This window comes from Folsomia candida, unplaced genomic scaffold (genome assembly GCF_002217175.1).
Source record: "Folsomia candida strain VU population unplaced genomic scaffold, ASM221717v1 Fcan01_Sc036, whole genome shotgun sequence".
Classification (NCBI taxonomy): Eukaryota; Metazoa; Arthropoda; class Collembola; order Entomobryomorpha; family Isotomidae; genus Folsomia; species Folsomia candida.
In genome coordinates, this window is record NW_019091228.1 from 263,327 (window position 1) to 289,259 (window position 25,933).

The 25,933-nt window shown below is 37.3% G+C and overlaps 4 protein-coding genes across 5 annotated transcripts; 2 read left to right on the forward strand and 2 right to left on the reverse strand.

The window, feature by feature from the left end:
* The first annotated feature begins 2,586 nt into the window (after positions 1 to 2,586).
* Positions 2,587 to 4,781, forward strand: LOC118439430. The gene is made up of 5 exons (XM_035860730.1): positions 2,587 to 3,135; positions 3,231 to 3,391; positions 3,932 to 4,234; positions 4,316 to 4,619; positions 4,717 to 4,781. Exons 1-5 carry the CDS (start codon positions 2,652 to 2,654, stop codon positions 4,779 to 4,781), a joined length of 1,317 nt encoding a protein of 438 aa, XP_035716623.1. The 5' UTR covers positions 2,587 to 2,651.
* Positions 4,782 to 7,806: 3,025 nt separating this feature from the next.
* On the reverse strand, positions 7,807 to 9,666 carry LOC118439458. Of its 2 annotated transcripts, XR_004837436.1 has the most exons (3): positions 8,490 to 9,666; positions 8,137 to 8,318; positions 7,807 to 8,070 (listed from the first exon to the last, which is right to left on the reverse strand). XR_004837436.1 is itself a non-coding variant. In XM_035860778.1 (2 exons), the coding sequence occupies exon 1, from the start codon at positions 9,529 to 9,531 to the stop codon at positions 8,773 to 8,775; it is 759 nt and encodes a 252-aa protein (XP_035716671.1). In that variant the 5' UTR covers positions 9,532 to 9,666; the 3' UTR covers positions 7,807 to 8,070; positions 8,137 to 8,772. The 2 variants fall into 2 exon arrangements, 1 of the variants encoding a protein (XP_035716671.1); XM_035860778.1 differs by having other exon boundaries at positions 8,137 to 9,666.
* Positions 9,667 to 16,499: 6,833 nt separating this feature from the next.
* LOC118439447 lies at positions 16,500 to 19,254 on the reverse strand. The gene is made up of 5 exons (XM_035860758.1): positions 18,924 to 19,254; positions 18,613 to 18,840; positions 18,442 to 18,535; positions 18,212 to 18,334; positions 16,500 to 18,113 (listed from the first exon to the last, which is right to left on the reverse strand). Exons 1-4 carry the CDS (start codon positions 19,242 to 19,244, stop codon positions 18,321 to 18,323), a joined length of 657 nt encoding a protein of 218 aa, XP_035716651.1. The 5' UTR covers positions 19,245 to 19,254; the 3' UTR covers positions 16,500 to 18,113; positions 18,212 to 18,320.
* Positions 19,255 to 20,634: 1,380 nt separating this feature from the next.
* LOC118439446 lies at positions 20,635 to 24,138 on the forward strand. Its single transcript, XM_035860757.1, has 8 exons — positions 20,635 to 20,861; positions 20,929 to 21,310; positions 21,415 to 21,504; positions 21,607 to 21,720; positions 21,782 to 21,970; positions 22,030 to 22,215; positions 22,289 to 22,396; positions 23,610 to 24,138. The coding sequence occupies exons 2-8, from the start codon at positions 20,929 to 20,931 to the stop codon at positions 23,693 to 23,695; spliced, it is 1,155 nt and encodes a 384-aa protein (XP_035716650.1). The 5' UTR covers positions 20,635 to 20,861; the 3' UTR covers positions 23,696 to 24,138.
* Positions 24,139 to 25,933: the final 1,795 nt, after the last annotated feature.

A 25,933-nucleotide genomic window follows, 5' to 3' on the forward strand; every position in this document is an offset into this window, starting at 1 on the left:
CAAGCTATGTAGTTCTACCATAAATCAAATAATATAGAAACTAGATTGTTCGAAATTTTTAATTGATAAAATTCCCATATTTCTCGTTCATGTGTGTAGTGGCATAAATGACCTCGAAAATGGGCCAAATTCATTATGATGTAGCTAAAAGGATCCTTTGCCATTTAAATTGACTGTCTGTGAATCAAATTTGCCCAACTTAGAAAATATAATGTTTAAAGGATAGCAGGAAAAAACAGATGCAAAAAAACGATCCAAACCTCACGTATGTTGGTAGGAGTAATGCTTCAATCTAAAATATTGGTGCAAGATTACGGAATTACTTTCATCATCCTTTGCCCGTACACCTTTATCCTCTTTAAGACTTAATTTATGGTCAAATATGTACATTTGTACGAAAATATACATATGTAACACGATATGCATCTGTATTACCGCTATCTAGGTAATCACAAGCTGTATTTTGATAAGTTCCTTCGACCCTGCAAATATACTTGTTGACCTGTAATCCCAAAACTGATCCTGATCTCCATTTTCTTGGGGAAGACAATTACTTAATTCGGAGTCAGCATTTCTGACTAGGTTATGCATATTTAGAACAGAAAAAATAGTAAAATGAGGAATCTCTATCAAAATGTGTTTACATAAAATAACATAACTTAGGAACCAGTTACCAAGTTAAGAATAGGTATGTTTCTTGCATATTTTGGTATGAGGGCGTTAATCAGAAATGACCTGGATCACTTGGTACGTGATGTAGTTGTCTATGCTCAAGTAAAAATTGAAAATTGCAGGAGAAACGGTTTCTCCTGCAATTTTCAATTTTCTTGCGGTTTCTCAGAAACAATAAGAAAATGTGTCCAAAGTGTTTGTCACGAGGTTTAGCAGTAGTATGAAGTAAAGCCATCCATTACTATGGTAGATTTTTTTTAATTACAACTATTTTTTTAGTGATTACAACTTAACACATGAAAAATTCAAATTACTACTGATCGGTTGATTTTGAAAGGATTTCAAAAATTTAAACGGTTCTGGAAACTGTGAACTTTAAAGTCTCCAGAACCGTTTAAATTTTTGAAATCCTTCAAAAATCGACCGAGCAGTAGTAATTTGAATTTTTCATGTGTTGAGTTTTAATCACTAAAAAATAGTTCTAATTTTAAAAAACGTACCATAGGCGTAGCGATAAGTTACATATATCTGATAAGAGATGATTAATGTCATCATTTTGTAAATACTTAGCATGGGTAATCCTTAGAAGCCATTATTTCACATATATTACGGTCTCTTTGTTACAACGGTAATTCTTAATAAAAGGCATTTTTTAATTTTATCCTGTTAGTAAATATATGTATTTACGTCGGATATTGTATAACCGTGTGAGATTTGGTATTGCAAGCCCAGCACTGAATTTATTTTGTTTGGTACAAATTAGTTTCGAGCAATTGTATGTAAGGTAAGATATTTATTAATTGCTTAAAAATAATTGTCCAACATTTTTACTTATTTATTTTATTTTTTTTCTTACTTTACTTATAGTTACTTATTTTTCAAATTCATCACGCAATAAAATGTTTATCCTTACGCAATTATTAGTCTCTATATCATCTGCAACTACTAGAAGTACATACATATGTACCTTATATATACATAAATCTGTAATTTTAGTTATTTCCAAATTGTAACTATTTCACAAAATATTTACATAACTTAACCACAGCATTATTTATTTTCTCATTGTACTTACATATTATTCTTATTTAAAAACATATTCATGTGTTATGTTTGAAGATATTTTCAAATAAAATATACCATTAACTAATGAAATTCTCAAACTTATCTACATAAGTCAACATATAACTGCATTGTTTCTTATTAGCATTCAGGAAACTGTATTTCGTACAAGGTATAAATTTAAATATATATGTATTGTATGCATATATACATGTATTTAAATATGTAAATATTTAAATTAATAAATTAATATTAATTTAAATTAAATTAATTAATATTAGTATTTAAATAAGTACATGTGTATGTATTTATATGCATATTAGCATACATAAATATATTTATTGCATAGGTAAAATTTTCCAGCTTAAACTTTAAAAAAACAATATAAAAGCCAATTTTTAATAATCAACTTAAATTTGATATTTGAAGACAGTAGAATAATGTTATGAAGTAGAGTTGTTTAGTTAGAAGTTAGAATTTTATAGACTTAGAAGTTTCCCAGTCTTTTTACTGTGATATTAAGTTATACTGGACCATACTGAATTTTACACCACATTTACACACAATTCCTTATCCAATGAAATTTCCTACCTACATGAATACATACACAATTTAACAACAATGGAATCATCACGGTTCTCCTAGGATGATCTTAACACTGATATGAAAAAGGTTTCCGTCTTTCCAAGCAGACAATGGAGGGGAACCGTATTTTCTAATACGACCCTTTACATTGTGGGTATGTTGGCAAACACAAAACATTTTTCAGCTGTTCTTGGCTCGCAATCACACAAAGGAATACAACTAAAATTTCTCTTTCTCTTTTTCTATCTTTCAGTCATACTTCTCATATTGTAGCGACACGTTGGAAATACTTTCCATAATTTCCAAATTAAATTTAACCGCTGTAACTGAACATGACGGAGGATAAGGCAACTGAACAGAAACCGGTTGTCGTGAAATATTATTTTTACGGCTGCCTCATATCCATACTTGTCGCTGGTGCCTTGATTTTTTTAAGAATCTGCATCCCACCCCGACAGCTTGACGTTAAGCCAAGCAGAGAAGCAACTTATTGGCGTATTTCCCTGTCCGATTTTAAATTTTTGTACATCTTGCACCTTATTTCGTTCTTTGCTTTCTGTGCAAATGATGTTTATCAAGAAAGCCAGAAAAAAGAAAGTGATCAGCAAGATAACTATAGATATGACAAGGAAGAATTAACTACAAAAAATGCAGCTGGAAGAATAACGGACTTACAGAAGGCGACATTTCGAAGTTCGGATGGTCGCCTCAATTTAAAGGATCAAATCCAGTCTTACCCTAACATGAGTACCAGATCGTCATCGTCCTCTGCTAATTTAGGCAACGTGAGATCTATTCACACCAACAAAGCGAATGGTAAAACTATTTATGTATCTGTTTTCAATAAAAAATAAAATACAATGACAAAATTAGTTCTTGCGATATTTTTCATGCAATTTAATCTTTTGAAGGGAGCGCTGGGCTTGATTGGCAAGGTACAACGGTTGGAGAGCCAACCAAAAATATATTGAATTTGGTAAAAGGAAGACTCCTAGGAATTAAGGTTCGTTTCCGCGAGGAGGAAGGTCTAACCAGGACAGAGCCTATTACGAAGCAATTTGGACGTTCAAAGGTATTTATGTCATATGCAAGAAACAGGTTTAAAATTATTTAGTATCTTATGAACAAATGACAGAACTTTATAAAATAATCATTTCCGTTTATAATCAACTGTCTTTGCTCCAGGTTGTTATCTGGCGATATGTATATGTGTACAGTGCGCTACGTTTATTAACTTTGCTCTTACACTGCAAAAAATCCGGTGTAAATTTTTAAACCGGCGGTGTAGGTATGCGGCTACACTGACTTGGTGTTGATTTTGTCACCGCGTGGTAGGACTAACTGTCACAATAATGTACAATTACAATTGGTGACAATACTTACCCAACGGTGGAAATTTACCCCCACATGGTGTCATTTTGTTACCAATCAGTGACAATTTTATCACCAAACGGTGTGGGCGCATATTTACACCGCGCTTTACTGATATTTTTTGCAGTGTACAATATGAATTCATAACATCGCTGCATTATGTAGTCTAAAAATGGTTGAGAAGAAAAATTAGCTCTTTACTTCCTTGAAGTGGTCCTGACTTTTTTTTTAATAATTTCAGCATTGTTCAGGGTCAACTTCCAATCACAAAGACAGTCAGACTTGTAATCCTACAAAACCTGAAGACAAACCAGGGCCATCCACGCCATTATCATCACACACGTGTAATTCCATCCTCTCAGTGACACAGCTCAATGTTCTGCAAAGCATCTACGAGACGACTCCAATTCCCAACTATTTTCTAAAGCAGGAGATCGCAGAAGTTACTAAGATGGCAGTGCGCAGTGTCGAATCATGGTTCCAGAGTAGAAGGGATATCGACATAAATTTTCAAACCTTTTTGAAACTGAAGCGGGAACAATTGGTTAGTTACAAATCTATGTTATACAATATCTCTAATAATTTCATAATTAAGCAAATTTCATATTCATCCACACTTTTTCAGGGCATTGGTGGCACGATGAAAACATTGTTCCGTTATTCCATTAATCTTCCATCCATAAAGACTACAAGTCAGGTGGTAGAGAAAGATCAGTTTGGCCCAACCCGATCCGAATCCCTCTCTCAGCATCAATTAGACATTCTACAGGCTAGCTATGCCACAAAGGGTGGTCAATTAGACACTAATGTGTTATCCGCACTGACTACCCTGACCGGATTGAGTGGACGAATGATATGGATTTGGTTTCATAATCAGGCAAACCAGGACTCTGGAGCGAGTAATAAAATATTGGAGAAAAATAATCATGGTACGCTATATATAATTTTATGACTTTTTAAGTAAAATTGGAATCGTCAATGTATAAGAGTTATAATTTTGCCTAAACCAACATAATTTTTTCACAGGTTTGAAATGGCTGTCATCATCATTTCGTACTATGGAAAATTTTCAAACATTGGATGAAGGCTGATTTGTATGTACTTAATGAAGATTGTTCGCAAATAAATATTTTGGCAATAAATACTTGTAGAGTATTATATTTTAAGAGATAACATGCCAGAAATCGTGTATCTAATAAACGAATAAAATTAGCATTAGAAAATAAATATTTATATAATCAGTTTGAATAATTTCATCAATTTTGTATGGGGACGTCCCCAGCCGTGGCGCCGGAATTCGCCGAATCGTCGACCATCTTTGGGTGGTCTGGCATTTTCCTCTTGTCGGCATCCCAGCAAATGCACCGAAGTTTCTTACACCCGATGCACAGCCGTGAACCAGATGAGCGAACGTTTGAGAAGAGGACCCCGTCCCTCATTATGGAATGTAGTAATTTGGTTAACTGGGTAAGAAATTTGTTAATACATATTTAATTAAATGACGCAGTAACTTTAAACGTTTTGTGTTTGAGGTTCAACAGATGGGTTTGAGTTTCGTGGTAAGTTCGTGGGGAACTCTGCGACTTCGTGAGACTGATTTTCTGCAAACTAAAATTGCAAAACCCGTTGTAAATGTTTGTATACATGCGTATATTATTTTTTAAATACTGTATCCGATGATACTAGCAGGATTGGCACAAATTTGAAATTTTTGAGCATTATTTTTATTCAGATAAAGGAATTTACTTCCAATTTTATTAAGTCATCCATCGAAATTTCATACAAAACACAAATGTAAACATACATATTTCAAACTGATAAACCAACAACATTTAAAGATAAATTACAAAACCAGAAAGAATTACAATTATTTAAAAAGGCCGACAAACTGTTACTAACTTTTGATACCAATCTGTAAAGTACACTTATCATATTTAATTATTCTTCTCAATCATATTTACCAATCTGGTTGGAGGGCAAGATTCCTAAATTTAGTCATGAACTCGTTCCCCACATTTGGAAACATTCCTGCAAGTTCTGCCCCTCTCGGGAATGGAATTTTTGCCTTGTCCCCAATCTCGTACGGAATATCCAAAATCTGCAAACTTTTGCAAACTTCTTGTTCATCTTTCTTGGGGAGGAAGGTGTCGAAGAAATCCCCACACTCTTCCCAGGACGCACCATCTTCAAATTCACTGATCGGGAAGAGCTTCATGGAACGGATGGATGGAAGGTGTGCCTTGTAATTAACGATGCCCGTGTCCCCCGGAAATTTCAGCCCCACCTTGGCCTCACTCTTGCCATAAGTGTCATAGTCCAAGCCTCGCTCGACGAAAAACAAGAAATTCTGCAGCATGGGTAGGGCAGGGAGCCCTAAGTTTCAAACCAGCCTTAGCGTCTCCTTGAGTTGACACCGTTATTTTCAAGAGTTCCAAACTTTTGGCATTTTTCTCCACCAAGTTTTCAACCTTGCGAAAATCCTCCATTCTCAGGAGTTCGGATACACTTAAACTCTTCAAGGATTGTGTCAATCCGAACAGAAAATCGAGTTGTAGTGAAGGCTGCAACGGCTGGAATGGGAATATGGAGAATAGCTTCATCTTAAATGCAGTCAATTTAGGGAATGACGAAGGTCCAACGTCTTGCATAGATTGCATGAAAATTGACGCCATTACGGGACATCCGACAATTCTGATTTCTTCCACTCCCACAATTGCAGATGCCCATGGTGCTAAATAGGCGTGATTCAGCGGGTTCGATTCCACAAAACGATTCAGAAAGAAGGAAAATACTTTTAGTTTTGGGAAACGAAGGTTTCCTTCGGGTTGATACTCTTCATCTGAGTAGAATTGCACGCTCAAATATAATTCTTGCACAGTTTCTTGCAACGTGGTCACAACTTTTAGAAAGATTTTGTTATCAAGGTAAGACAAAATTCGGCCGCGCAGCCGCAAACGTTTGATGTGATGTCCCCGATCCGGGTGGAGAAACCAGGTTAAATCCGCGACATACTTTTCTCCCGGGTTGTACGGGAGGATGTTAAATACGCTGAAGGTATTTTGAAACATCGGAATGTGCAGCCTCCAATTGTTCATGGGCATGTTCTGCATTTCTACAATGTACCGGTGAAAGTTCATGGAGGCGTTGACATCCTGGATTTCGTTGCCGTAATCATGTTCGTATTCGAAAGTGGCGCATCCCATATTTCGTAAAAGTCGTGACCCCTCTTCATTCCAATCTTTGCATACTAGTCGGGCGCATTTTAAACTTGGTAGGGGAAGATATGACAGGATTTTGGACAAGATCTATAAAAAAAATTGAATACGATTCCACGTTTGTAATTAATATAAATCAAAATTTTGTAACAATTTCTCAACCAACATTAATTAACAAAACCGCATTAAAATTTTACATACCAAATGGTTTTGGCCCGGGGTAAAAATAATATCTCCAAGTGGGACGACTTCTTTCGTGTCACGTTTCCCATACCAATTATGGTTGTCCGGTTTAAATGTTCTCTCCTAAAAAAAGCAGTTTTAAAACTAGCCAAAAATTATCACTCTCCTTTATAAAAATATTAAAAATTTCTAACTTTGAAGAGGAATTGTACCACGTCAACATAATCATGCCAAGGAGAGATTTCCAACCTGTCCCCAAAATTAAGTTCGGGACGATAACTTCCCTCACGGTCTTCGTATGACTTCTTTTCACCATTGATTAAAAGTTCGACTTATCGGGATTAGAAACGTTTTAGCATATTTTGGTATGTAGGACATAAATATATTGTTACATATTTTCATTAGACGTGTCATCACTAACCAAGTGACACGTCCGGTTTAGTTTCTAATATGCAATCATAATTAGGCTAAGAATGTGTTGAGAGCGAGAATGTTCTGTCGCTTGACACATCATAAAATGTGTCGACTCTGGAATTGTTCTCTCTCTTCATCATCTCATTGTACTAGAATGTAAGGATAGAATAAAATAACATCCGATCTTTAATCATTTATTGTAGTAATATGTGTCAATGTATGTATTATAAATATGAGTAATTTGTAATAAATCAGTATCAGTCTGCTGACAATCTTTTCGAACGATCATTCATTTATTCCAACACGACTCCCTAAAATTAAATATTTAAAACACCTGAACAATTAATTACCCATAGATAAAATTGTATATTTTCCCTAATATTCAATTACGCACTGATCCAGGCGTTATATAGAACTGCCCATTGTCACAGAATATTTCCACGAGCGACGCCGTATTAACGTTCCCCAAGTTGTCGCCTTCCTCGTCGTCATAATAGTCGTCCTCGACATGGAGGAAGATAAATTCGCCTTGCTCCTCCCGTGACGTGTATTTTGTCCCGAGGGTAAACTACGGTAAAGGAAAACCAATTTTTTATAATATTTATAATTAAACTACTAACCAAACTAAACTAACCTTTCGACCGTCCTGATAAGGCAAGATTGCAAACTGTTTCCAACTTTGCCGGATAACTACTCCCTCCGAGTCGGAAACTACCTCGTTGCCACCCCCGAGTTAGTGGGGCCGTCGGCAGCCGTGTCGCCGGAATTCGCCGAATAGACGACCACCATGTTTTCACTGGCAGAACTGTCGACGACCTTTGTTCAAATAAAGGTATTTATTGCCAAGTATTCGATCATCGAAATTTCATACAAAACACAAATGTAAACATACATATTTCAAGTTGATAAACAAACAATATTTAAAGATGAATTACAAAACCAGAAAGAATTACAACTAATTAAAAAGGCCGACAAATTGTTACTAACTTTTTATACCAATCTCGAAAGCATACTTATATTTAAGTCTTCGTCTCAATCATATTTACCAATCTGGTTTACGGGGAGGATTACATTACATCTTCCTAAATTTCGTCATAAACTTGTTCCCCACATTTGGAAATATTCCAGGAAGTTCGGCCACTCGTGGGTATGGAATTGGTGGATTATCCCAAGTCTCGTACGGAATGTCCAAAATTTCCAGAGTTTTACAAACTTCTGACATGTCTCCCTTGGGGAGGAAGGTGTCGAAAAAATCGCCATACTTTTCCCACTACGTACAACGTCCAGACCCACCCTCCGGGTGGATTTTCATGCAACGAATGGACGGAAGGTGCTCCTTGTAGTTGACCGTTTCACTAACCCCTGGAAAGGTCAGAGTGACCTTGATCTCACTCCTGTTATAATACAACACAGGTCCTCGTTCCACGGAAAAGAAAAGTTTTTGCAACTTGGGCAGCGCCGGTAGTCGAATTTGCAAACTTTTAACCTTTTTATCATTTCGTATAGTTGACACAATAAATCCCAAGGATTCCAAACTTTTGGCATTTTTCTCCACCAAGTTTTCAAACTTGTGACAATTCTCCACATCCAGTAGCTCCGACACGCGTAAAAGTTTGAGTGGTTGTTTCAACCCAGCTGCAAAATCCAGTCCGATCGACACCACGGTATAGTCGTAAACATCGAAGGCAAATTGAGTCAAATTATGGAACGAGGAAGGGCCAATGATTTCCAACCTTTTCACGAACCAGGACGGTATATCAGAAAAACCGGAAATTCTCATTCTTTCCACCCCCACAATTGCTGATGCCCATGGTGCCACCCAGACGAGTTCGTTCGCATCGAAGGAAATGCTGCCTTCCAAATTACTGAGATAACAAGAAAAGTATTTGAGCCTCTTGAAGTCAAGATTTTTTGCGATTTTGTACTCTTCCCGTGTCTCGAAGGGCGCAATCAATTTCAATTCTTCCAAATTTTCTTGCAATCCCGTCACAACTTTTAGGAAGATCTTGTAGTCAAAATTTGATTCCATGGTTCCATAAAGTTTCAATCTTTTAACTAGGTGTCCCCGATTCGGGTGGAGAAACCAGATCAAATCCGTGATATATTTCTCTCCCGGTTTGTCTTTCGGTATGCGGTATACACTGCTGGGCAATGGGGATGGATTTGGGAACTGGTGAAGTTCAAATTTGGGGATGAAAAGTTTCCAATTTGGCATGGGCATGTTCTGCATTTCTTGAAGGTACCGGTGAAATTTCATGGATGCGTTGACATCTTCATAGCTGCCGTAATCATGTTCGTATCTGAAGGTGGCGTATCCCGTACTTGGCAAAATTTTTGAGCCTACTTCATTCCAATCTTTGCATACTAGTCGGGCACACTTCAAACTTTGGATGGGAAGGTAGGAAAGGATTTTGGGCAAGATCTGCAAATTAATTAGGCTTTTATGCATGACAAAATTGTCAAAAACTTGATAGACTTTAATAAATTTAAATAAATTGACGATTCAAATTTTGCATACCAAGTGGTTCTGTAAGGGGGTAAAATCCACATTATTTTCTTCCCGTGACCTATCTCCGACCACTTCGGTTTCCACATTTTCTTCCTCCTTCTCCACGTCAGGCTTAAAAGTTCGCTCCTATAAAAAGAAGTAGACAAATCTTTTAAAAGATCCTACCATATAGTGCGTTCCGGCCCGTGTAGTTCCGATCAAAATGATTTGCGGAATTCGAGCGGGCTAATGAATTTTTATAAAACCTTCGAAAAATTGTAGGTGGGAACCCTAGTGGTCATTCTTTCTTTGGCATTTTTGGTTTTATTTTTTTCTCTGCCACTAGTCCGATTTTCCGGCGAATCCATACCATGATCGATTTTCCACCCTCATGCGCCATGTCCTTGCTGATTTTAGTCCATCGACGTTTGAATCCATCCAAATTTTCAGACTTATTACAAAGGTCGGAGTATCTTCTTTCGCACAAGGCCCAAAAGTTTTGGATTCCTCGCAGTTAGGGGACATTTGGGGGGCTTGTCGTTCTTGGGAATAAAGTCGACGCCTTCGTCCCCCATGTAGGTGGTACAAATTTTGGCATAATGGGAGGTCGCGAGGTCCTGCCAAAATAAAATTTCGTCTGGATTGCTAACTTTCCTCACCCACTTAAGTAACCGCTTCAAAAATTTACTTTCATAAACTTTTACGTTTATGGTGCCCAGGCAAATATAGGGTGGAGAAATGTTGCCAAAACTGTCCATCGCCTCCTAAATTCAATATTTTTTTGGGAATTTGGTTTTGACCTTATTTTTTTCTTTATAATCCACATCGCAGAGGTTGAATGCGTGGATAAATTGCCCTCCGGGAGTCTCTTAAGGTACAACGATGACGTAGGCCTCGTCATCCACGATGACATTTTTGTGTGACAGTTTTTGATATAATTTTTTGCAACATTTTTGGACTCTACTTCCCTAGTCCCAACGTACTTTGGAGAACTATGTTTAACTTGTGCTGTGATCCCCAGTTTCTGAACTTTAATTATGCTCATCAAGCTTTTTGAAATTTTCACTTTCCGAGCCGCGGGACGAATTGTAATGGAAGGGTTGGTCGTAAATAGTTTTTCATGGCTTTCACTTTTTTAGGGGTGCCTATGAGAGGAGGTGTCCCAGGATTTTTTTTAAACTTCACGGTTTCGGCATCCTTGTACATCGAAATGTAAAGGCGGATAGTGGTTTTGGAACATTCTTCCATTTTAAAGTGCTGGCACGCCATGTTCGAGTCAAGCGTGGCGACGGTTTTGCAGTGTTGCCAAACTAGATTTACAAGGTGTTCACTTTCTCACCTTACCTTATTTCAGTTCGTCATTTTGGCACAAAATGTTTTATAGCCGCTGTAGCGTATGTAATTTCGTATCGAAAAATAATAAATCCAAAAATAAATATCCACTAGCCTCGCAATATACTACGTAATCGCGCGGAACCACACGGGCCGGGACACATATTACTTTCCCACCCCGTACTGGTGGGTATAACCTTGACCTGCAGACAGAAAAATAGGGGATTAGACCTGCATGTCGCCGAAGGCGACTTGCAGGTGTAATTTTAGCCTGCAAACTGAAAATTTAACCTGCAGGGCGCTTTGCAGGTTAAATTTGCAAACTAAATCCTCTTAAATTTTAAAATTAAGAACTTCCTTAATAATTTCCTGAAACCTGCAGGTCAAATTTGCCAATTAAAATCCTAAATTTTAACCTACACGTTAAATTTTGGGCAAATTAATTAAAATTTGTGAAACATTGAGAACTGAGTATATCGCAAGCCAATTTTTCTGTAATAGGCTAGATAAAACGCGTGAAAAGAATTTTATAAAAAAAGATAACAAAAAAAATTTAGCCACGGAGGCTTGACCTGCAAGTCAAAAAGTCAGTTGACCTGCATACCGAAATACCTGGTGGGAAAGTATGGATCCTACCCAATATTTGCATTCTTCATAAAAAGTATTAAAAATCTCTCACTTTGAACAGCAACTTTACCACTTCACCCTCCCAACCGATTTCCAGTCTGTCTCCAAAATTAAGTTTGACTCGATAATTCCTTCTCTTTTCACCATTGATTACAAGTTCGATTCCCTAACAATAAATAAATATTAGTAATTAGTTACAGAATAAACATGGTAGGTTAATATCTATTTAATGTATGTACGTACTGAACCCGGCATTACGTAGTACTGTCCATTATCACAAGATGTTTCCAAGAGCGACGCCCCCGCTGTGTTATTGTCGTCACCCTCATAGGAATCGTCATCGTCAGAATAATCGTCGACATCGGAACCATTTTTATCATCGATGTTTAAGAATATAAATTCCCCTTGGTCTTGCCAGGACGTGTATTTTGTCCCGAGAGTGAACTATAGTACACAAAAACAATATTTAGTAAGGCAGTTAGTTAACCAATGCCACACCACCCTTGTTCTTTGTTTATAGGTAATACTAACTACAAAATTAAATTAACTAACCTTACGCCTGTCCTGATATGGCAAGATTGCAAACCGTTGCCAACTTGTGGCGCCGACACCTTTGGCGACATTAGCCTTAACGTGACTATTCGACGAACCGGCGACGACGACGACCTTGTCTCCATCCGCAGAATTGTCGACCGAATCTTCCGAGCAAATACATTTAAATTCTGAACACACGTAGCAAAAATATTTGTGTGAACAGGGTAGACAAACTTTTGAAAAGAGGACACCGTCCATCCCAGCCATTTTGTAGGTTGGTTAATTAATTAACTGATAAAAAACTTGCAAATAATTAAATGACAAAGAAATTTGGAAGATGTTTTGCTTATTGTTGAGCGAACTGAGTTTCGTGATTGCATGGGGAACAGTGCGATGAAAATTTGAGACTGAATTTCTACCATTATAACTTTTTTATCATGCATGTAATATTATTATTTTATTGTACGGTTTTATTTCACACTTTATTCAACAATCTATCCAACTTGCATGCACAAACACAAATTCATACAGAATACTTGTTACAATACGATAAAGATGAATACAAAAACAAAGACTTACAAATTATCATGACATTTTTATCTAAATTTAGAAAAAGAGAAGAGGTCCCATTTTCGAGGCTCAATGTTGCATCTCAATCACCTGGCTTGCAGTTTTCTTAAATTTCATCATGAATTTCTCCCCCACATTTGGAAACATTCCGGCAAGTTCGGCCGCTTGTGGGTATGGAATACGCGGATGGCGTCCAATCTCGTACGGAATGTATAATCTTTTCAGAGTGGTGCAGACTTCCGGCTTATTTGAGGATGTTGTGTCTTTCTTGGGGAGGAAAGTGTCGAAAAAATCGCCATACTTTTCCCAAGATGTGCAACGTCGCAGCTCATTTCCTGGATAGATTCGCATGGAACGGATGGATGGAAGGTGTTCCTTGTAGTTGGCCGTGTCAGAATCTCCCGGAAAGGTCAAGGTCACCATAGCGTAAGTCCTCCGAGGTCTGTAAAACTCCTGTTCCACGGAAAAGTAAAGATCTTGCAACTTTGGTAGGGCAGGGAGCCGAAGCTGCAACCCATTCGTGGCGTCTTCCTCAGTTGACACGATAAATCCCAAATGCTCCAAAGATTTGGCATGTTTCTCCACCAAGGTCTCAAACTTATGAAAATTCTCCATAGTTAATGGCTCCGAGAGGTGCAAACTTCTTAATGGTTGTTTCATCCCAAGAAGAAAATCAAGACCGAGTGACACCGGTTGTGAGTGGGAATGGTTAGGCAGGAAAAATTCAGTCAACTTAGGAAATGACAAAGGTCCAATTTTTTGCATGTGTTCGATAAAAATAGAAGACATGACAGAATTTCCAGAAATTTGGATCGCTTCCACTTTCACAATTGCCAATGCCCAGGGTGCCAACCAGGGAAGATTGTCCATAATGCCGACACCATTGAATTTAACACAAAATACTTTTAGTTTTGGGAATCGAAGATTTTCTGCGATCGGGTAATTCGCGTCTATCAAACATTAAAGTTCCAATTCTAATTCTTGCAAATTTTCTTGCAGTTTCGTGACGATTTTTAAAAAGATTTTGTAGTCAAAGTTGCAGTAGATTATTTCATGCAGCTGTAATCTTTTCACGTGATGTCCTTGATTTGGGTGAAGTAACCAGGCCAAATCCTCGATATATTTTCCTCCCACGTTGGCTTCCGGCATGTATACTGAATTAGAAAGTGGGAACCGGTAAAGTGTCGGAATCAATAGTTTCCAATTGGGCATGGGCATGTCCTGCATTTCTTGAGTGTACCGATGAAACTTCATGGAGGCGTTGACATCTTTGAGGAGGTCGAGATACTCATTTGGTCTGAAAGTGGCGTATCCCGTACTTTGCAAAATTTTTGAGCCTTCTTCATTCCAATCTTTGCATACTAGTCGGGCGCATTTCAAACTTTGGATGGGAAGGTAGGACAGGATTTTGCGCAAGATCTGCAAATTAATAAAATTGACAAAAGCTTAAAGAATTGTATATTTTAAACGATTTGAATTTTGCATACCTTTTGAATGTCACCTCCGGATCTACTTCTTGCAAATTTTCTTGCAGCGTGGAGACAACCTTTAGGAAGATTTTGTAGTCAAAGTCGGAGTAGATTATTTCATGCAGCTGCAGTCGTTTAACGTGATGGCCCCGATTCGGGTGAAGAAACCATTTCAAATCCTCGATATATTTTCCTCCTTTTCTATGTTCGGGAATATTATACACGCTGTTTTCTGCATCTGGATATCGGGTCCGATGAAATTCAAATTTCGGGATATACAGTTTCCAATTGGGCATGGGCATGTTCTGCATTTCCTGAATATATGTGAAACTGGATGGATGCGTTGACATCTTCGATGTACATGTCGTAATCGTGTTCGTACTGGAATGAAGCGTATCCCGTATTTCGTGAAAGTCTTGACCCCTCTTCATTCCAATTTTTGCATACAAGTCGGGCACATTTCAAACTTCGGAGGGGAAGATAAGACAGGATTTTGGACAGGATCTAAAAGTTCATTAAAGTTTTTGTTTCATATTACGTACGACAAAATAAACAGAACTACACTTAAATATTCAACTAATTTTGCGTACCAGTTGATTTTGCCCAGGTGTAAAATCCCCATTATTTTCTCCCCGTGACATTTCCTGTCCATCCTCAGTGTCACTATCTTCGTCGTAATAGTCCACGAAACCATCCGGTTTAAACTTTCTTTCCTATAAAGGTAGAGAAATCTTTAGAGGGTCCTTTCCAGGTAGAAACTTGTCATTCCTGGTGGTAAAAATATAAAACGAGTAACTCACTTTGAACAGTAACGTTGTCATTTCGCCCTTCCAAGAGATTTCCAAGACGTCTCCAAAATTAAGTTCATATCGGTAATTGCTGTGTCGCTTCTTTTTACTATTGATTAAAAGTTTGACTCCCTAAAAATAAGAATACTACATTTAAGAAAACAAGACACTACGAACAATTACTTATTTTGTATTTATATATCTACGTACTACGGCCGACATTATGTAGTACTGTCCATTATCACAGGATATTTCCACGAGTGACGCCGCCGTCGACTTAATGTCGTCCTTCTGGTCAGAGTAGCCAGCACTGGAGTCGTCATAATCGGAACAGTCCACGCCCGAGTGGTCATCATCGATGTGATTTATATTTAAGAAGATAAATTCTCCTTGCGCTTGCCATGATGTGTATCTTGTTCCGAGGGTAAACTGCAGGAAACAAAATATTGGTAGTTAATTACGCCAGATTTTCCTTAATTAGTGTATCATCATTAAAGTATTTAGTAACAAACCTTCCGCCTGTCCTGATACGGCAAACCGTTTCCAACTTGTGGTATAATGTACGACGTACTTGTCCACGTCCTTCGAGTTAGTGGCGATGGCATCCTTGGTGCTGGCTGTGTCGCCATTATTCGCCTGATCGGCGAAGAGTTTATCTTTAGTCGTAGAATTGTTGACACCCTCAGCGACGTCCTGCTTGGCGTTGGAATAATCCTTCGAGCCGGTCTTGTCGCCATTGTCAGAGCAAACACAATCAAGTTTCGAACACACATAGCAAAAATATTTGTGTGAACTAGGTAGACGAACTTTGGAGAAGAGGACACCGTCTAATCCTCTCATTATGCAATTAATTTAGTAATTTGGATAATTAACTGCCTTAAAAACTTATAATTAACTTATATTACTTCGTAAATAATTAAATGGCGAAGAAACTTGCAGAATGAAAGTCGTGGGCAACTCTGAGAAACTTTACATGACTGAATTTTTTATAGTTAAATTGTTTGTTTTCCATTGTTAATGCTGTGCTAAATATTCAAATGCGTGTAATATTATTTTTTAATGCTACATACATAAACTTAGCGAAGCGATCGCATTAGCGATGGTATTACCATGATTGTTGCAAAATTGAGTTTTTTGATGCTATATTTTTTTAATTATTTTAAATACATTTACCACTTTTATTTCACACTTTATTCAACAATCCAGGGAATCCAAGCCGGGTGCAAAAACACAAATTCGTAAATAACTCACAGATACAATCTTTAAAGGTAAATAACACAAACAAAGTAATACAATTCATCGGGTACAACTTATCAATCCAGTTTTATAAATATTTTGAAAAAAAGAAAGTTATGTTGTTTAATTTTCCTTTTCAATCATGCCTGCCCGAATTGCGGCAAGATTCGTAAATTTGGTCATGAATTTCTTCCCCACATTTGGAAACATTCCGGCAAGTTCGGCCACTCGTGGGTATGGAATTTCTGGATCCTCTCCAATCTTGTACGGAATGTATAATCTTTTCAGAGTAGTGCAAACTTCTTGTTGATTTGAAGATGTGACTTTCTTGGGGAGGAAGGTGTCGAAAAAATTGCCATATTTTTCCCAACTCTTCTGACCACTCACCTCATTGTAGGGGACGATTCGAATTGTGCGAATGGATGGGAGGTGTGCCTTGTAATTAACGATGCCCGTGTCCCCTGGAAAGGTCAAGATCACCATGGCATAACTCCTGTTGACTTTGTCATATCCTCGATGGACGGAAAAGTCGAGATCTTGCAAATTGGGGAGGGCAGGGAGCTGAATTTCCAACCCATTCTTGGCGTCTCCTTCCGTTGACACGATAAATTCCAAGGATTCCAAAGTTTGAGCATGTTTCTCCACCAATTTTTCAAACTTCCGAACATCCTCAAGATTTAGTAGCCTCGCCATTCCTAAACTGACTAAGGGTTGTTTCAATCCAAACAGAAAATCCAGGCCGAGCGACGCCTTGGAGTGACTGAGCCAGGGCAACATGGCAAATTTAGTCAACTTTGGGAACGAAGAAGGTCCAATCGTCAGTTTTCGTCAAACACTTGCAAAAAGCAAGTGTTTGACGAAAACTGACGACATGGCGGCACACCCAGAAATTGCGATTGTTTCCACATCCACAATTGCCGATGCCCAGGAAGCTAACCAGGCGAGGTTCAAGGAGTCTGGGTACACAATACGGGGAATATTTCCAGTCATATCGAAGGAAAATAGTTTTAGCTTTTTTAAGTTAAGATGTCCCCTAGTTTTGTACGCTTGTTCGCCTCCGTTTTCTTTCGTAATGATGAATTCTGCGTGCAATTCTAATTCTTGCAAATTTTCTTGCAGTTTAGTGACAACTTTTAGGAAGATTTTGTATTTAGTCAAAGTTGGAGTAAATTCGGCCATGCAGCTGCAACCGTTTAACGTGATGACCTCTGTTCGGGTGAAGAAACCAGTTCAAATCTTCGATATATTTTCCTCCTTCTCTGTGTTCGGGAATGTTATACACGCTGGATTCGTATGCATCTGGAAATCGATGCCGGTGAAGTTCAAATTTTGGTATGAAGAGTGTCCAATTCGACACGGCCAGCTCGGTCATTTCTTGAACGTACCGGTGAAACTTCATGGATGCATTGACGTCCTCGTTGTACTCTTCGTAATCATGTTGGTACTGGAAGGTGGCGTATCCCGTATTTCGTAAAATTCTGGAGCCCAGATCGTTCCAATCTTTGCAAACAAGTCGAGCGCATTTTAAACTTGGGAGGGGGAGGTAGGACAGGATTTTGGACAATATCTAAAATTAAATTAATTATTTGAATTAATTAATTACGGTTATTTTTCAAAATTTTTCAAATTAAACAAAACTGCATAAATGAAATTAAAAGTGTTTACCAACTGGTTTTGGCCGGCCGTAAAATTTACATCATTTTTTCCAGGTGAGACCTCTTCGGCATCTTCAGTGTCACTATCTTCTTGGTAATAGTCTACAAAGCCGTTCGGTTTAAACGTTCTCTCCTTGAGTTAAAGTATATAAATAGTTAAATATTTTAAAACTCCCTGCCCAAATATCATGCTTCATAATCTAAAATTTCTTGCTTTGAATAACAAATTTGTCATTTCACCCTTCCAAGAGATGTCCAATCTGTCTCCAAAATTTAGTTTGTATCGACCATTGTTGTGTCGCTTCTTCTTGCCATTGATAACAAGTTTGACTCCCTAAAAATAAACATAATGCATATTTAAAAACAAGACATTATTATGAATAATTACTTATTTTGTAAATATCTACGTACTACGGCCGACATTATGTAGTACTGTCCACTATCGCAAGAGATTTCCACGATTGACGCCGCCGTCTCCTTCATGTCGTCCTTGTCGTCATCCTGGTCAGAGTAGCCATCACTGGAGTCGTCATAAGAGGAGTAATCAACGTCCGAATAGTCATCATCGATGTGCTTGATATTCAGGAAGATAAATTCTCCTTGATCTTGCCATGACGTGTATCTTGTCCCGAGAGTAAACTATTTACAAGGAACAAAATATTGATAGTTAATCACCCCATCTTTTTTTAATAATGGCACCATTAAAATATTTAGCAACTAACCTTCCGCCTGTCCTGATATGGCAAGATTGCAAACCGTTTCCAACTTGTGGTGTAGCTTACAATGCTCGAGTTACTGGCGACATCTTCCTTGGAGCTGGTCGTGTCGTCATTATTCGCCGGACCGGCGACAACTTTGTTTTCAGTGGTGGAGTCGACGACAGCCTCGGCGACGTCCTGCTTGGCCTTGGAATCATCTTTCGAGTCAGTTTTGTCGCCATCATCCTTGCAAATACAATCAAGTTTCGCACAAACGTAACAAAAATGTTTGTGCGAACTTGGCAGACGAACTTTAGAGAAGAGGACACCGTCCATCCCTCTCATTATGGCATGTATTTAGTAATTCCGATAATTAGTTAGGTACTTAAAAAATTGTAAATTAATTAAATGACGAAGTGACTTTCAAATGTGAGAAAAGTTAGCCCCTAACCCCAAAAACTCAGCCCCTAGCCCCATCCCCTATAAACTCAGCCCCTACCCCTATCCCCTAAAATCTCAGCCCCTATCCCCTAAAAACTCATCCCCTATCCCCTAAAATCTCAGCCCCTACCCCCTAAAAACTCAACCCCTAGCCCCTAAAATTTTTATATTTCCCCTAAACATAAGATATTTCAAATTACAAGATATTGCTCAAGGTTCGGTTTCAAAAAGAAATCAATTGAATCTTGTCATTTGTACTGAACTTGTTACTGACTGTAAGAAAGTGACAGAACTTCTACACATTCAAAACCCCTCTGGTCTCAATGTTTAACGTGACTCACCGCTTATCAACCGGGGTCCAAGCGAATCTGAAAAATGAGTTCACTAGAGGTCACTAGAGGTAGGAATCCCATTTTCAAAGTTATGTTTCAACGCCAATTCTAACCGTTTGATTTTGTGGTCAGCACTTGAAAGAGGCTTTCCTTCATTTTTTTCAAATCTAATGATAGAAAATTTCGTAAACTAAAGTTTGAGGAGAACGTGGTCACGTCTAAAACAAAAATATAGGGTCTGGGTCAAATGTTGCAATCATTACGTATGAAATAAAAATTTCCTATCCACCTGTACCACGTCTTGTTCGTATTTTCTCCATGCGCACATAATAAGTAAATTTTTAAAGCCACCCACACCTCACTTTTCCCATTTGTGAAGGTTGGTAGAAGTAGCATTTCTACTAAATTTCGTCAAAATTGATTTGAGGAGTACAGAATGGGAGTGTCAAAACTCATTTTTCAGATTCGCTTGGACCCCGGTTGATAAGCGGTGAGTCACGTTAAACATTGAGACCAGCGGGGTTTTGAATGTGTCGAAGGTCTGTCACTTTATTATAGCCAGTAACAAGTTCAGTACAACTGACAAGATTTAATTGATTTTTTTTAAGCAGAACCTTGAGCAATATTTTGTAATTTGAAGTATCTTATGTTTAGGGGAAATATGAGAACTTTAGGGGCTAGGGGTTGAGTTTTTAGGGGGTAGGGGCTGAGATTTTAGGGGATAGGGGATGAGTTTTTAGGGGATAGGGGTAGGGGCTGAGTTTATAGGGGATGGGGCTAGGGGCTGAGTTTTTGGGGTTAGGGGATAGGGGCTGAGTTTATAGGGGCTAGGGGCTAACTTTCTCACATGACTTTCAACACTTTTGGAAATTTGAGTTTGTTTTTCTTTTTGAACTTGGCGCTCGTGTTAAGATGAGAATAATGGTGTGAAAATTACTTCAATTTTATAATCTCTGCCAACTTTTAACTTTATTAATGAGTAATTATTTAATGACCGACAAATTTAATTTAATTTGATCTTTAATTAAGAAACTCTTTAGGTCTAACTTTCCCCCTATTATTCAAACCAACCGGAAGTTTTCTGGCTGCCTTCTTTCTTTGTTCTTCACTCAACTAACAACACAGCTGAAATATTTTCAAGTCAAGTTTAATTAACCTACAATTAAATATTTTCGATAGTTCAATCACGGTATTAAAAACTTGTTAATACTTCGTCCTCATTAAGTAATTAATTAATCCCTGCGTATTTTCCGCAGATGGAGATGGATCAAGTCGAACAACTCCTCATCGGCCTTCAAGTCGCCGTGGGGAAATTTTTCGACGAAAAATACCCAGCCTTTTTCCAGTCGGCGTTTGTCAAACATTTCGAAGCCCGTGTCAACACGAGGATGACACTTTTCGAGGGGTTGATAAACGATCGGATGGACCGGATTGAGGAAAAAATTGTCCATCTGGAGGAACAATTTGGGGAACTGAGGCGACAACATGACTCCACCGAGGAGAAGATAAGTAAGATTGGAAAAGCTTTCGAGACGGTGGAAGCCTGGATGAAAATTATGGAGAGACAGATAAGCGAAAAATGTGAGGAGAAAAAGTATGACGATCGTTTTCACACTTTGGAGGAGAAGATGGCTACAGGTAATTATAAATGTTATTTGTTATTAAATTTGATATTTAAGTAGGTATTTAGTTTGAGATGTAAATTAATTTAATATACACTTTCCCGATTTAACTAAATCCAGCATTTGGGAGGAATCCCCAAGATAATGAAGAGGGCGACGGATTGGTACAAACGGATCAAACTATGCCTCGACTAACTCCTCATGTCGACTGTAAGTTTGTAAATATTAATTAAAATCACCTTAAAATGTTATTAATAAGCATATTAATAGTGAGTCAATAAGGAAGTCAAAATAATTTTAATTTAAACCCAGCAATGGAAACCAATCGTGATGGCGAAAGAAGGGAGAGATTTGCAAATAAGGACAATTCTGACGGTCGGAAACCCAACACTTCTGGATATGGAGGTCATCACAGCAAAAATAAAGGTAATTAAAACTTGTCGACTTAAAAAGGAGTTTTATTCCAACTGTATATTTATGTATTCAGCCAATCTAATGAAACCTCCTGGGCGTGAATCGGGCTCAAGAAATTATGCTCGTTGGGGGGAGGGCGATGGGGATGAATTATTTATTCTGCAAGCTCCTCCGCCCCCTAAAAAGGCTAATCCAGAGAACCACAGGCAAAAGGTCGAAACTGCGTCCAGATTGGATTTTTTGATCAATGTGAATGCATCAGGTAGATACTTTCTGTACAATAAAATTCATATAAATTTCTCACCCACATTGTCCCCCCAGATGACGGGGATATTGACGACATTGAAATTCTGGACGTGATGGAGTCCATGGATCGCAACAATTCCATGGGAAGTGGGGCATCCAAAATTTCTTCCATTATGGGAAAGTCTCGCAAATCTGGGAAAATTGGTCCCGTCGAGAAACAACGAACGTTGGATGGAAGGATCCAAAAATCTAAAGACAAAGGTGCGAGAATAGGTTCAGATTAAAATTTAATTTACCCGCTAAATTTTAAATTCCCCCGAACTTTTTTTTATAGCTCGACCATTTGCCTGTACCAGTTGTCCCCTGACTTACGTCACCAAAACAAGCCTTACTCGTCATGTGAAGACGCACCATGGGAACAAGTTCGCGTGCGATTTTGAAGGTAAATTCATAAATTATTGCTAAACTAGCCTGCAAGCCCGTCTTAAAGACGGGCGGATTTGTTTTTTTTGGTCTATTCCCGTATACAATTTTATTTAAAGGAAAGTACAGAAAGAAAATTTAAAGGAAGTACATGATAAACCATTTTGCATAATGGATACGTAATGCATTAACAATAGGTGCAGTTGCTTCGTGCATGTCCAGTTAACTACATGAATTATATTTTACGAAAGCAATTTTCCAATGCTAATACACAGTTTTATCGCAGTATTATCATTTTTAACTTTCATAAATAATTTATTTAACGATGCCAAAGGTTTGGCATTCGACTCTCAGACCATATTTTTGCTTTAATTTTTTGTCAAATTTATTCGGCTTCAGAGCAGCTTCGCACCAGGCCCGTCCGAGCATGTCGCAAAGCACGTCAGTCCATTAAAACTCGGTGGGATGATTTTAAAAATCGAGAAAAAAGAGCCAACCGGGTCACTTTATTTGAAATTTCTTCGATTTCCTTTATATATTACGATCATATACCAAACTGTTAGCAAAATTGGAAGTCGCTTGGATGACTGAAACTTTTATCATTCGACTCCCTAAGCATTCTCCAGAGCAAATTTTTGCTACAATTTTTGTCAAAAGTTTTGTCATTTGACCCCATAAGCCAGCCCGGCCCAAACCTTTTGTTTCTTTGCTTTGTCAAAACTTTTGTCAAAATTTATTCGGTCTCAGAACAGCTTTATATATTGCTATGGAATATTTTACGGGTTGCCAAGGAATTTTTTTAACATTGCTAAACAATTTTTTCACGTTGCTAAGAATTTTTTTTAACGTTGCTAAGGAATTTTTTCACGCTGCTAAGGAATTTTTTTAACGTTGCTAAGGAATTTTTTAATGTTGCTAAGGAATTTTTTGACGTTGGTAAGGTATTTTTTAACGTTGCTAAAGAATTTTTTTAACGTTGCTAAGCAATTTTGTTTACGATTAGTAAAAAGTTTCTGACTTCATATCGAATGCATATCCAAAAAATCATATGACATGATTCATATCCATATCCATATCCACAATAATGGTCAAATGCTCTGATTGGCCAATTCAAATTATCATCAACCAATCAGTGTGCAGGGATGTCACGGAAAATTTTAACGGGACCAACTTTTGTAAATTATAATATAGATTGTGGGCATTCTTGTAACAAATAAATTTTGATTTTCCAGGCTGTTTGCAAGAATTCGTGACTGGGAGTCAATTACGGGGCCACAAACTGCATCATAACCGGATTCCGAAGAATCTTCAATTTTAACAATGTCACGAAATTTATGTTAGTTGGTTAGATTTTTGGTAGAAAATTAGGGGAGGGTTTAATTTCAGACAAATATTTATTTATGCCAGGTTGTGAAAGATTTTAAGGTATGGAATTCATATCGTAATTATTTAATGTAAATGAATTCGCACTTCTGTCAAGAATTTAATCACTTTGTATGAATTTTAAGGATTGACGTTTGAAATAAATTATTGTGCGGGATATTAAATTAGATGAAGTTTTTAATTTAGTGGGGCTTTATTATATTAATTTTAATAACTATTATACAGTATAATAGTTATTAAATCTCTGAAAATTGATGGACAGGCTTTTTATGTTTAACCCCGATTGTTTTCACGCTTTGGGAAATAATAAATCCGGAATCTTCAAGAATACTAAGATTTTCCATTGGTTTGCCATTACTTTATTTATCCTTCGCTTGACCTGTCACTATAAAAATATTATTATGTATGTATTTATGTATATACAGAATACATAATTTTTATCTGCAAATATCTACATAGGACTCAAATCTTGTTATCACAAAGTACTTATTTATACTTCTTAGTATGACAAAATGCGGATAATTTGTTTTGTTTGTCAAAAAGATGTGGGTTTATGTATGCATTGTATAAATCTAAAACTTTATTACTTTCATTTCATTAAGCAATTGTATACTTATTTAAATAAAAATACACCACAAAAGGCCTGGTTATCATTTTTCTATCCGCTAATTCTATATCGAAGCACAAGCCTGACCTAACCCTCCTTGACATCGAAAACCGCAATACTCATCTACATATTGACAAGTGCCAGAATGGAAAAGCAGCGGAATCCCATAAACAGTTCCTTGGGCGCAAGTTACTTTATCGTTAAAGCCCTCGCATATGGGTGCGAGGCAGTAGCAAGCTTTTCCCTGATAAGGCGCATATGCAGGAATGGGTTGATTTGAGATGGGAGGTATTCCATTCTGGAGGGGTAGATTGCTGAGTTGGTGGTGAACTTAAATATTTTAAATATTATTTTTTCAAAAAATCAATTATTACAATGTTTGTACCTCTTTTGGAAAGGCAAACAAAATGTTGGTCTGATTAATAGTGATTACATAATTTAAAATCAGGAAAATTTTTCTCGGGTTTTGTAACATTTCTGTACTCACCATCCACCATAAATTATGAAGGGCGACCGCTGCTGGCGTGACGTTCTGTAGAGTTTTTTAATTGAGGAGTTACGCTTTATAGCCAAAGCCAAGGGGAATTTCTCCTTCAATAAAAAATACTTAAAATTACTTTTAATTTGGAAATATTACTTGTAGGAGGTCTGACAAGTGAAATTTCCGAGTAGTTTCTGGTTTATCAACAATTCCAAATGGATAAAAAAAGCATACAAATATGATACTGAACAATTTAGTAAATATAATAGACAAACCTCCTCTCTTGATGGTTTTCCAATACAGTAATTACTGAAAATCGTCAATAGGAGGATAAGCTAAAATAACACAAGAGTATAATAAGTTAAACTTGACATTTATGCATGTAGGCAGCAAAAAGTTTTTTTAATGATTTGATTTGGTCACGACAAAGGATTCGGTTCTGAGCCTTTTTAAATCAGAATTTTGATGCAATGTATAACAAATATATATAACAATTTATATATCGCATTTGGTCCAGTCGGTACCAGTTCCGCAACCAGTATTCACTAAATATCTTACCAAGCTCGAGGTTTGTCTTTTCCAAAGTATCATCGCGAACAATATGTATTTTGCAGAATAATTAACACTTGCCTAAAAAGTTTCCTTCGGTTAGACTCCTTCAGACTGATAAAATCGTGATGGCGTTACTACCTTTATATGAAGTATGCTAGTATGGCATACGCTGCGGAGAGAATCTGGGCATCATGGTCATAGAATACATGTGTACATAGATACATAGATGAACTTCGGTAAAGGTTGTTAGGTAAATATTCAAAGAAAAAACAAACTGGATCCTGACAATAGTATAGAGGTGATGGCTTTAAACCCTGATATGAAGTTTAGCGACATACTTAAATTTAGTTTGGTGCGTTTCTAAAAAATCTAAAACAAATTGCATTTTTCAGGCACATAAATATTTGATCCGCAATAAATACATTATATAAATATGTAGTTGATACTGCTATGCGATGTTGAAATATATATATTTTTATGAAATGCAGTGAAAACTGCAGTTTTTATAAATATTTAGCCGGTTTATAACCGGA